Source organism: Lynx canadensis, chromosome A3 (genome assembly GCF_007474595.2).
Source record: "Lynx canadensis isolate LIC74 chromosome A3, mLynCan4.pri.v2, whole genome shotgun sequence".
Lineage (NCBI taxonomy): Eukaryota > Metazoa > Chordata > Mammalia > Carnivora > Felidae > Lynx > Lynx canadensis.
In genome coordinates, this window is record NC_044305.1 from 21,700,079 (window position 1) to 21,711,836 (window position 11,758).

The 11,758-nt window shown below is 53.6% G+C and overlaps 2 protein-coding genes across 5 annotated transcripts; one reads left to right on the plus strand and one right to left on the minus strand.

The window, feature by feature from the left end:
- Positions 1–1,110: 1,110 nt before the first annotated feature.
- LOC115510122 (BLCAP apoptosis inducing factor) lies at positions 1,111–11,475 on the plus strand. Of its 2 annotated transcripts, none has more exons than XM_030309633.2 (2): positions 1,111–1,194; positions 9,503–11,475. In XM_030309633.2, the coding sequence occupies exon 2, from the start codon at positions 9,679–9,681 to the stop codon at positions 9,940–9,942; it is 264 nt and encodes an 87-aa protein (XP_030165493.1). In that variant the 5' UTR covers positions 1,111–1,194; positions 9,503–9,678; the 3' UTR covers positions 9,943–11,475. The 2 variants fall into 2 exon arrangements, with proteins under 2 accessions (XP_030165493.1, XP_035920255.1); XM_036064362.1 differs by lacking the exon at positions 1,111–1,194 and adding an exon at positions 1,241–4,596.
- Positions 5,977–7,595, minus strand: NNAT (neuronatin). 3 transcript variants are annotated; one of them, XM_030309636.1, is made up of 3 exons: positions 7,524–7,595; positions 6,509–6,584; positions 5,977–6,276 (listed from the first exon to the last, which is right to left on the minus strand). In XM_030309636.1, the coding sequence occupies exons 1-3, from the start codon at positions 7,593–7,595 to the stop codon at positions 6,047–6,049; spliced, it is 378 nt and encodes a 125-aa protein (XP_030165496.1). In that variant the 3' UTR covers positions 5,977–6,046. The 3 variants fall into 3 exon arrangements, with proteins under 3 accessions (XP_030165496.1, XP_030165494.1, XP_030165495.1); XM_030309634.1 differs by having other exon boundaries at positions 6,184–6,276; positions 6,504–6,584; XM_030309635.1 differs by lacking the exon at positions 6,509–6,584 and having other exon boundaries at positions 6,184–6,276.
- Positions 11,476–11,758: the final 283 nt, after the last annotated feature.

Genomic DNA, 11,758 nt, shown 5'->3' on the forward strand with positions numbered 1-11,758 from the left:
TCCAAATTCATTTGGTACCATTACCTGCCCTTCTCCTTGCTCATCCCTCATGCCCCCCCGCCCCCCCGCCGCCCCCAACTCCTTCCCACCTCATCTGGCACAAATGGTTCTTTCTGCTTAGTGCATTTCCCCTCTTACTCTTGCCCTGCACAACTCCTAACTGTCCTTGGTTTCTCAATCTAAATGCCAGCTTCGCAAGGATGATCCACCCTCACCCTCACCCTATGTCAGGACCCCATTCATTTTTCATAATCCTCCTTACTTTCCCACCGCGCATCCCATGCTGCATAACTATATATTGATTTGATTAATATTATTGACACATAGTGATTATTTGATGACTCTCTTTCCTCCTCCACCCGCCGCCCCTACACTTCACCCCACTAGAATGGCAGGTTGGAGCAGTGCTAAGCCACCCTCCACTCCACTTGCTTTTAGCAATGCATTTAACAGAGAGTAAGCGCTCAAGGAATGCGCTTAATTAGCTGATAAATGACTCATTCAATCCCCCATAACAACGCTGTGGAGTAGGCATTTCACCAGACCTAGGGAAGCTGGGTGAGAACCGGGGTAGGCAAGTTGCCCGAGGTATAGTGAAAGCGGAGGAATCAGATCCTGCCCCACGTCTGGTCTTAAATTCTGAACCTGGTTTTTCCGCTCCTGAACTTTGGCCGCTTGGTGAAAGAGCCAGGGAGGGGGCGGACTTTGAGCCACAGGAAGGTTTTCCCGGATGACACGGGTGATCCACATGGGGCACTGGAATCAAGAGTTCACCCACGAAAACTAAGGAACGCCCCCTCCGCTCTCAAAGAGTAAAGATCACAATCTGCTGCATATACATGAGGGGACCATGAAACCGTGATTCGGGACTACCCAAGACGCGCCTGATTGAAAATTCTTCGGGCTTGAAGACTTGAGAACCTCCAGAATTCCTCACACATACATAGAAAGTTTTCAAAGGCTCATATAAAGCGGATATTGAGGGAATATCGGGTGAGGACGACCCAGGTTTGGGTCTTTTGATCAGGCGTCTGCTGGAGGCAGCCCGATCCCAGGAGGGGTCCTCGGTCTGCTCCACTAGAAGACGAAGGGGGCGTCTCCCCGGCTTCCTGCGGCGTCGGCGGCGAGCTGAGGTGGAGGCAGGCTGCGGCAGCGAAGGCGACAGTGGCGGCGGCGCCATGGCAGGGCTCGCAGGTACCGTGGCGTCGGCCTCCTGGGGACGGGATAAGAGGTCCTCAGTGCGGCGGTGCCGCCATGTTGTCCCCTCGGGGTCACCTTAGGCGTCGCCCGGTCCCTTTCTGGGGTTTTCCTTCCGCGCACCCTGGGGGCCACCCCTGTCCGGTGTCACGTGATTGCCCTGTGTGGCCCCAGCCTGGGCCTTGGGGGTCCCTTTCCGGCCCGAGGGCGGGCCACCGGACCCCTGGGTCTCGGTCTGGCCTCCAAGGTCAGCGCTCGCCTGTCTGTTCCCAGGAAGGGACAGACAGAGCCGGGGAGCGCGGAGCTGAGGGGCGCGACTACCACGTCTTCGGCCCGGGGCCCACGGCAGGGGTCCCGGGTTCTGAGAGTCCTGCCACTCCGTCCCCGCCACTTAAATCGCATTTTTTAAATCAGAAGGGGCGTGGGGGAGAGGGGAGAGAGGAGAGAGGGGTCTTCCCCACACATACAGGCACCCGCTTTGGTGTCTGAGGTGATGAGGTAATAGGTTGACGCTCTGCCTTGAGTCGCGGGTGCTTCTCACTCCCTCGTAACTTTTCAGGTCTGGACACCCGTTCCCTTTTCTCCAGTGTATATGGGGAGTGGCCCTCAAGGGCAGCTGAAGGAACGGAATGCCTGGCACACCCGTGGCCTAGAAAGAAGAATGGGGGCTGGGGAACAGTTGTTTTTTCCTTCCCCCTTCCCCCGTCCCAACCTTCTGTAAATTCCTTCCAGGCCTCCGTGTTCCTTTTCAATGCTAAATGTTGGGACAGCCTGGGGTCTGTCCTGGGGAGGAAATGATCTTTCTGTTTATAGGTTCGGATCGTGTTTTATCCCTTTCAGGGAACTGGTGTGTTGGGAACAGCTTCTGTTTGCCCTGCCTGACACGGTCCAACCATCCCCTCAGCCTTCTGGACGGCAACACCAAAGCCAGGACCAAAAAAAAAAAAAAAAAAAAAGTTCCAGCTTAAGTGCTAATGCCAAGTGTTAGATCTTGTCTATGTGTTTGTTTCAAACCAGACAGACTAATTAATGTCAAACAAATCTGTTACCAGATTCAGAGGCCTGGTCAGTTTCCAGTGACCAGATCAATTCCATAGCTGAAATTGGTCTTGTTAGAATTGCTGCCAGAAACAGCTTAACCTTTTATCTGTAACGTGTTGTTTCAGAGAGGAATCTGGAAGTCTGGGTTTGGCTGTCTTTTTTGTTGTTCTCTTATCTTCGAAACATATGCATTCCATCTCAAGCCTGTCACTGTGTGCTATATACCAAGGATCATGCGTTGCCTGCCTCTTTGACTTCCTGTTCTGGGAATGCTCAGGAATCGGGATCCTGCCGGGGTACGGGCCCTGTGGGAGGGAGAAGGGGCGGAAGGGAGGGCGAACCAGATCCTTCTCAGAGAAGGTGGTGACCTGTCTCTGGGGCAAATAGAGGAAGTCAGAGGTCACCAGGGAAAAAGAGCGTGTTGCTAAACCAATGTTTTGTGTGGTGTGTGCACGCTTGTGCGCATTTAAATCTCGGGGGGTAAAACTAACTGCAAATTCAGAATTTCACTTTAGGATGCTGGCTCCTGAGTAGACACAGTTTGAAAATAGGGGATCTAGCACATGGCTCTCAGCAAACCTGCTCCCTCATCCAACCCAGGTGTAATGAGCTGTGGCTGTCCTGCATGAAGCTTGGGAAACTCTCCGCCCCCTCAGTCACAACCCAGATGCTCCACGGATAGAGATGACACTGTCACATAGCACCCCACACCTCTGAAAGCCACGGTACCCAAACCCTCCTGGAGCTTAACCTGACTGGTTAGGCTGAGACACTAACATCTTCTTGGGGTATTAGTGCCAAGGATCGTGCCCGTTGGTGTCCTGCAAAGCCATTCCAATCCCCTCACAACTCATCTGCTGTATCCTTGGTCTCACGGGGGCAAAGCCTTGTGGTGGTGGCAGAAACAGTTTAGGAAGAAGGGAGGCCTGTGGACTAAGGGTCTTGCAATGAAACTCTAGTGATTTTCAACTTCTACCGTTGCTCTCTATCAGAATAAAATGTTTTCATGGTATTGCTTCTGGAAAAATTTTTGTAAACAAGGTGTGTCTGGACCAGACTTCTAGGCACCACACAGGAATAGAAAGTGAACGCATTCCCTCTGTCTTCTCCAGTGGGTTGTGTTTGCTGCCAGAACATGAGGGTTTGGGGGATGAGGGGTGAAAGTGGAAGAGTAGACATTGCACACTCAAGCCTACCCATGTGGATGCAGGCCACCAGGACAGCCCTTGCCTGGAAGTCTGTCATCTCACCATGCCACACGGATGGACGGATGGAGCAGCCCCACAGGTGGGCTTTGCCAAGATTATCTAGAAAGCCCCCGGGCTGCCAGCAGCCTCCTGGCTCTTAAAGGGGGCATAGGAGGCTAAGGGGAGAATGCTGTGTCCAGAGCAGCCAGACCCTTGCATGCCTGTCTACCTGAACCTGGCTGCCTTATAACTGGGCTGAGGTTAGAGCATCTGGGACAGTGGGGCTGTGGGCACACCCCTCGAAGGCTCTGAGGGGAGGCAGCCTTCATTGAAAACACATGGGGAAATGTTCATGGTTCTGTGGGTTTAGTGTGGAAGACCACAGAAACTCCCAGTCGAGGCCTACCAAGGTACAGCTTCGGAAGGGAGGTGTGGGCATTGCCTGCTGATGAGTCACCCCGGGGCAAGAGGAGACCTGTCTCACCTTCAGGCTATAGTACAAGCAGGAGCCACCCAGCCTAAGGAAGATGGAGTCTCTCATTATACATCCCTACCCCAATCCTGATGAGTCCTGATTGGCACTTTGGTGACAGAATGTTTCTAGAATCCTGGAGTTCACTGGGATCTTAGCAGCCCTTTTACAGAGGGGAGCTAAAGGTGAGGGGTAGGAGGTAACCTGGCCAGCTTCCCTGGGCTGATTGATGATAAAGCCCAATACCGGAACTGAGGTCTGCCCCCTCCACCCACGTAATTCTCTGATGCTGTACTGAAGTTATAGATGCCTCTAGAGGTGCTTGCAGTGGGTTTAGAAACAAGGGGGTGCTCAGAAGAGGGGAAACATTATCTGGCTCAGGGTGGGCAAGGTGCTTTGTGCCCCAGAAGTGTTTGTGACAACTGTGACTAAGGGATTTGAGGAAGTGGCAGGGAGAGAGAGATTTATGGCCCTCCAGATTCTCCCTTGGTGTTGACCCAGGAACAGGTGTATAGTGACAGGGACACATGAAGCCAGAGACAAGGCTGAACAGGCGGCAGGGCCATTTGGTGAGGCAGTCAGCTGACCATGTGAAAGGAGTCCTGAGTCACTCAGGAGTGAAAGAGGGGAGAAAGAAGTGAGGAGCCAGCCAGCCCACCCACCCTGACATGACAGGGGAGAGCCCAGGGCCAGGGACTGGTAAGCACCCCTAAAAATACAGAGGCTAATGCCTACAGAAGTGAAGAACCCACTCATGGAGAGATCTGGAGAGTAGTAGCGGGGCAGGGCAGAATGCCCTTGCAGTGGTCCTGGTAGAGGTTATACGGCCTAGAGGGATAAGCTGGGCAGGGGAGGCACCACACCATACCTCTTATCCCATACTCATTAAGCCAGTGCCTACCCTGCCAGTGCTCATTTCCTTGGGGCTCCTGGATGGAGATAAAATTTTGTGTTGTAAAGTCCTGATCGTCCCTTGGTCCTTAGCACCCCATCTTGAGGGCTACTCCCACCTGTTGCCTCCCATCTTTCCTGCTGATTACCTGCCACGGCCCCTTATTCCAGGACAGTGAAGGCACCCACCCCTCTGGGTAGGGGAGATGGTCCCTGATTCTGAGACCACAAACTGAGATGTAGACTTTTCTCTTTGGAGTGGGGGAAGTGGTCCTTTTTCTCAAAACAGTGTTAAATGAAGTTGGAACTGAGTGTGTGAGGGTCCCAGCTTATTCCCATTTTGTTGCCTCCCCCTCCCTCCCTCTCCCAAGTAGTGTGCCGCCGCCCCCCCCCCCCAACTCAGTGGGTGCATCAGCCTGGTCTTAGGAGTATGTTTCGAAGCTGCAAAGGAGTCACAAGAGACAGCTGTTTGGTGCACCTCCACCACCCCGCAGGGTCCTAGGACACTGTGCGAGATGGGGGAGGTACTGGTTTTTTATTTTTTGTAGAGGTGGTCCCTGTCCTCCAGGAGCTTACAATCTAGCTGGGGAGACACAACTAATGCACACTTATACAATCAGTACAATTAGCGATTACCACAATATTGACCACAACTGCGTGAGACCAGGGAAAGCAAGATCAGTGAGGGGCTAGGGGCTCGGAGAAGGTGTTTTAGTAAAGATGGGATTCATTTACTGGTTGAATAAGTCCAAATTGAGTGACATTTCTTTGGGGTGGGCTTAGAAGGCAGTGAGGGGGGTGGGGAAGGGGAATCGAGGGAGCAAAGGCAGCAAGGCTGGAATGCACGTGTTGTAGGCAAGGGACAGTGAGAGGGCCCCACTCTATTTCTTAACCCTCTTCCCTCACTCTTGCCCTCCAGTCCCGCCACACAGGCACGCAGTTGGCGCCTTGTCTGCTGCATCGAGATTCAGGGCTTCCGCTGGTGATGATGGAATGTCCATTCTGCTGGCTGGTATGGTTGTCTGGATCTCTGTGGTGGGGCCTGCTGGCATGGCCATGGCTGCGGGGCTGGGTTGGCGCTGTCCCGACTTGGTCCAGATCAGAATGCATTGCCTGTGCCCAGATCTCGGGGGTCTGCTCCCCCCACCCCCCTCCTCCCTCTACCCCACCCAGTGGTCAGAGGGGCGCAAAGGGGTTTGGAAGGGATCTGGTATTGTCGTCATTGTCGGTGCTGCTTCTCCGGGGGCCTACCGGCCCCTCACTGACCTTGGCAAATGCTCCTCTGGCGAGAGAGCACAGGGGACCCCCCATTCCTGCGCGGCACTGGCTCCCATGCTGGCCGAGAAGCACAGGAGCACCTGGTGACGCGGCCGCCCAGGGCTGGGGGTTGGGGCCTCAGTTGGGGGCTCGCTGCCGGCGCTCTCCCAACACCTGCCGCCCGGTCCTCGACACCGTGTACGCCAGCTTCTGCAGGGAGTACCTGAACACCTGCGGTGAGAGACCCAGGACCTGCCCTTAGAGGCAGGTACCCGCAGCGAGTCTGCAGCGCTGCCGTGCCCGCCCCCGCCCCCCCCCCCTCCTGCCCCGCCTGCCTGTCGGACTTCGAGAGGCAGGCGCGGGCGCAGCTTGTCCACGAGTCAGGGCAGCTGGAGCTTTTCCAACTGTGCTGAAGGCTGCATGGCAGCAAGCTGATTGGACCCACAACTTAGGTATACCTCACTTCTCGCAATGGGCTGTGTCCCTGGAGGATTCCGAAAAGCGAATCCTACCCAGTAAATGCAGCATTCCAGGAACACCTTAAAGGAAATATGCGATTCCTTTGGCAAAGGGATTCCTTTAGCAGGGAATTCTTCCTGCAAGGGGGTGCTTTTAGGGAAAACGATTTTATGGGCAAAGTGCTTTCTTCTGATTTATTAATTTTTACAAAGCACTTTGTCTCTATGATTTCTTTTTTAAATACAGTGAATTGTCTTTTATTGGGAGCGCTTTGTTTTTCTCTTCCATTTCTCCTGCAAAGAACCTTTTCTAATTGTTTTCTTCAAAGCGCTTTTATCCGATTCATTTTTTCTGTTAGCTCCTTTGTCTAATTTTTTTCTGCAATGCGCTTTTTATCTAGTGCATTTTTTTTTCTGCCAAGTGCTTTTACCAGATTTATTTTTCCTGCAATGCGCATTTTCTCTAATTCATTTTTCCCGCGAATTACTTTTCTTTAATTCGTTGTGGGTTTTTTATGAAGTGCTTTTTATTTTTTCTCTGAGAAGTGCCTTTTTCTAACTTATTTCTCATCCCACCTTCGCAAGCGCTATATATGTTTTTAAAAGACAATTTCCCCGCAATGCGCAATTTTTTAAAACGGAAAATTCTGCTATGCGAGGGTAAAGTCTCTTCGCAAAACAGGAGTGCCCCGCCTCCCTCCTGGGGTCGAGTCTGGGTGTAGCGGGTTTTTCTTACCGCGTTGGTCGCTAAGAGCCTTGGCGATCGTCAGTGGCTGGCGCCCGCCGCGCCCCAACTCTTTGTTCCCGGCCGGGCGCGGGCGCACTGGGAAGGGTCTGCGCGTGGAGGAGGGCGCAAGGAACGGGCGGGGGCATGCGGTGCCGACCGCGGCACTCGGGCAGGCAGGGATCGCGGCAATACGGATAGGACGGGTCTGGGAGGCGGCAATTGCGACGTGGGCTTGCCGGTTAAGGGGCCGCGCATCCGGACCCCTCTCCCACCCGGAACCTGGGCACACTTACCTGCAGTAGCACGCGGAAAATGTACCAGCCGATGATGAGCAGCTCAGCTGAAGCTGCCGCCACTGCCGCCATGGTTCCAAGAGTGGTGGGTGAGTGGCTGAGAGCGAGCGCGGTTCGCCGAGGTCCGCCGGTCTCGGAGTCCGCTGTTGAGCGCACTGCCGCAGCCGCCGTGGCCGCGCCTTAAGTATCCGCCCGCCACCCAAGTGCGCATGCGCGCTTGGGGGTGTCCATGAGGAGGGGTGGCCGGGGGCGCTCCTCATTCGCCGGGAGAGGAAAAAATAATCCATCTGCTCTTTCCACACCGACCCCCGCCTCCTGAGTTCCATCTTAGCCCCTTTCCAGAAGATTCCGCTGTGCCGCTTTTGAATTTTAGTGTAAAATGGAGGGGAACTGCAACTCTTGAGAAGCGCAAAGGGTTAGGGTAGGGGATGCACGTCTTTGGTGTGGAACCCCCCCCTCTCTGAGCCGTGGCCTGCAAATTTAAGCCCAGTGTCCCGTGACGCGCCAGAACCCACCTTGGGCATGGGTGGGAAACCACGAAAACATAACTTAGAGATCATCTGCCCCGCAGAGCAAATAAAAGGTGCCCCTTCCTGGAGCCTTGGCTTCACAGGCCCCTGGTCAGTACTCTTCTAATATTTGATGTGCTGTAAGCCTACATTCTCGGCTTCACAAGAGTCCCTGAGCACATAACCTTTCCCTCATTCCTCGCGTCCCGCTTCGTACGGTTACTACCACGGTGACTATTGTAGGAAAGTGAGCCAGAGCATTGAGCTCTAGGCGCAAAAGTGGTAGTCCTCGGGTATCTACCTTGTGGGAGGGATGCAAGAGGGATTGGTGCCTTTGTGTGCGTGGAAGGAATGGGATGAGCTTACCGAGAAGTGGTCGGAAAGTGCTGTGGGATAGTTTTCTGCTGGACAGGTCTTTTCAGCCTCCCTCTTCTGCTCCCCTCCCCCCAGGCCCTGGTAGGTCTTAACACAGCCAGGGAGGCTCTTTGTACCCGTTGCGCTGGGCGGCTGCAGCCTGGAATGGGGTTTTGCTACCGCCACCAGAGGGTTGTGGCTGCCGCAGCTCCATTTCCAGGCACAGCGGGAAGACCTGAACGCGGTCTGGGAGCTCAGCCCCAGCGCACTGGTGGCCTGCCGCTCCAGAGCGCCTCTCCAGCAAGCTGCCTAGCACAGGGGCCAACTGGCATTTGCCCCTGTGTGGATAGAAAATTAATTTTGATTAAAAGCTCACAGAGGTCAGGTTCTATACGGTTGCCAGCAGCAGATGGAAAGTGTAAGTGATCCAAGCGAGGTCGGTGTGGATGAAGTAGCATGGTGATTTTTTTTTTTTTTTTTTTTTTAAATATGTTGACTTTCGAAGAAGTTGGCTGGTTTGGACAAAATGATGCTGGGCTGCCATCTTAAAACAAAATATTTGGTAGTGCCGTCGCTGCGGCTTCGCAGAGCATGCAAAGATCCATTGCCTGCAAACTCCAGCCGGCAGCACGCTGCTCTAGTTCTCCCCTGAGCACCTGCTATGATAGATACTAGATACAGAATCCTATTCTTATTACTTGGGGGTACAGCACTGAGCCCATGGCCATCCATGGCAACCACAGGGCGGTATTGTGAGGTCTGGGCCCCTTGAGGACGGGCTGCAGCCCCAGGAGGCGATACATGATCTCTGCTGGGCAGGGCCCAGGCAAAGCCAGTCCACTGTGCCGGACCTGCCCGAAGAGCCCTCTGGCCCAACCCCGACAAGCCTAGGGGAGACACCCCAGGAGGCTTCCTGGACAGGTGATGTGGAGAGGAGTAGACTTCCATGGGTGGGCAGGGAGGAAAGGGCATTCACATTTGCTGTTGTTAACCATGATCCATTTTCCCAAATAAGTATACATTCTGTTCCTGTTTTTTTTTTTTTTTTTTTTTTGTCTGTCTGTCTGTCTGTCTGTTTTTTGTCTGTTTGTCTGTTGTGTTGACTTTTCTCTTCAGGATCCCTGCTGCCTTGGTGATCCCGGGCTGACAGCCAGAGAGCACAGCGGCTCAGCTCCTGGAGAGTGAGGGTTGAAGAAAGCGGAGGGCAGCTGCCTGCGCCCGCTGGCTCCCATTGGGTCGGTTCCTGCAGCGGTGCCCAGTGGCCTTGGTGAAGGCCCTGCCCGGCAGAGATCATGTATTGCCTCCAGTGGCTGCTGCCCGTCCTCCTCATCCCCAAGCCCCTCAACCCCGCCCTGTGGTTCAGCCACTCCATGTTCATGGGCTTCTACCTGCTCAGCTTCCTTCTGGAGCGGAAGCCTTGCACGATTTGTGCCTTGGTTTTCCTGGCAGCCCTGTTCCTCATCTGCTATAGCTGCTGGGGAAACTGTTTCCTGTACCACTGCTCTGATTCCCCGCTTCCGGAATCGGCGCACGACCCTGGCGTTGTGGGCACCTAACAGCCTGCCCTGTTAGCTTTCCAAGGAAGCAGAAGATGGGAGGGGAGGCATTGACATAGGTCATAAAGCATTGGAGTTTCAAATCCCGCAGCCCCGCGGGTGCCACATTCCTGACGGCGCCTTTTTTGGCCTGTGATGTTTTATCCTTATAATGTGAATAATGGCACTGACCGGTGCTTTTATTGTAGAGTCCTATAGTCGTGGGTGGTCTTGTGATTGTGTGTGTTCTGTCCCCATCTCGGTTCCTCCCCTCGCTCCCCAAGGCTGGCAGGATGGTCACCCCCCTCGCCTCATTCCTGCGAGGAGTCTGCACCCATCCTGGTCAACCGTCCCGGCATGACCTGGGCAGATAAAATGCCAGTCTCGTCACCTCTGTGACCCCTCCTTGTCAGGGTCTCTTCCCTTCCCAGAATGTTACCAACCCCTCAGTCCCTCTCCTGGTTTCCCTTTAGTTCTCTTCCGCCCCTTTCCTTTTTGGGGGAGCACCTGTCCAAGACAGGGCTCATTTTTGCACTTATCTCGAATTTAAAGAGATTGCTGACGCCCGAGAGCCTCGCTTTTTCATCCTTCTTTCCCCGGTCAGCAGGCTAGACAGAAACATGTCTTGACTGTTTGTTGTCCACAGATCTCCAGTATTTTCTCCACTTCATTTTTAAGAAAGCAGTAACAGATGCTTGTTGCTCTTTCACCTGGGTTTCTGGGCTCATGCTTACCAGCCCAGCCTCGCTTTCTTTGCCCTTCCTCCTGCCTTTCTCAACTGTCCCGAGGAGGGGGGGCCTCATTGTGTCTCCTGTGCATGCTCTGCAGGATTGAGGTGTGGTGTGTCCACATAGATCTAGCAGTCCCCAGCTGAGTGAATGGAAGAGTACTTGTGTGTTTCTTCATAACAGCCATGATCCCCTTGATAGGTGTTTGAATATATTTTGGTGTGCCGTGAGTGTGTGTGTGTGTATGTGTGTGTGTGCGTGTACAAATACATGTGTATATTCCTTTTAAAGAAGCTTTATCGAACGTGTTCTGATTTTGAGGTTTAGCAATAGCTAGCTATAGTAGGTGCCGCTGCAGTTTTTATTTAGCATGGGGATTGCAGGGTGACCGGCACGCTGGACTCCGAGGTGGTTCAGACAAGACAGAGAGGAGCAGTGGCCATCATCCTCGTGCCAGGAGCTCCTTCAGTCCTGCGCATATAGACTGTACATTACGAAGAATACACAGGAAGACTTTGTGACTGTCACTTGCTTTTTGCTTTTTCTGCGCTTCAGTAACAAGTGTTGGCAAACGAGACTTTCTCCTGGCCCCCGCCCACCGGGGACTAGCATGGTTGTCCGTCCAGTCTAAATCATCCATCCTTCTCTTGCCTGAGTGGGAAGGGCGGTGGGCCAGGCAGAGGACAGAACTGGAGGCAGTCCATCTAGGGAATGGGACCGTGAGGCCACACTTGTGGAACATTTGGACTGCCATTCTGGAGCTTTTATTTCTGGTGTGTTCGTTGCACAGCTGTTTGAAATGTTTAATAAAGCTTTATAAACTTTACTTTGTGGTTTTATGTGGCTGCAGTCCATTTGGGTCGTGGTGTTGGATTTCTAAGTTGGTGGGGGACAGAGGGTAGCATGGAGGGGCTGAGTCCTTGGCGCCAGAGTACCTTAGCCCGAAAATTTGATCTGCTCTCTGGAGAGCAGATGGTGGGGTTGGGGGAGGGGGAGCAGGGGGCAGGCCAGGCGGTGAACAGGAGGGAGTCTCAAAGTTTTTAGAGATGAGACATTTGTGTTTCTCAGCTCCCATGGCTTCTCGCCTGAAACTGTTTCCCTCCATAGGA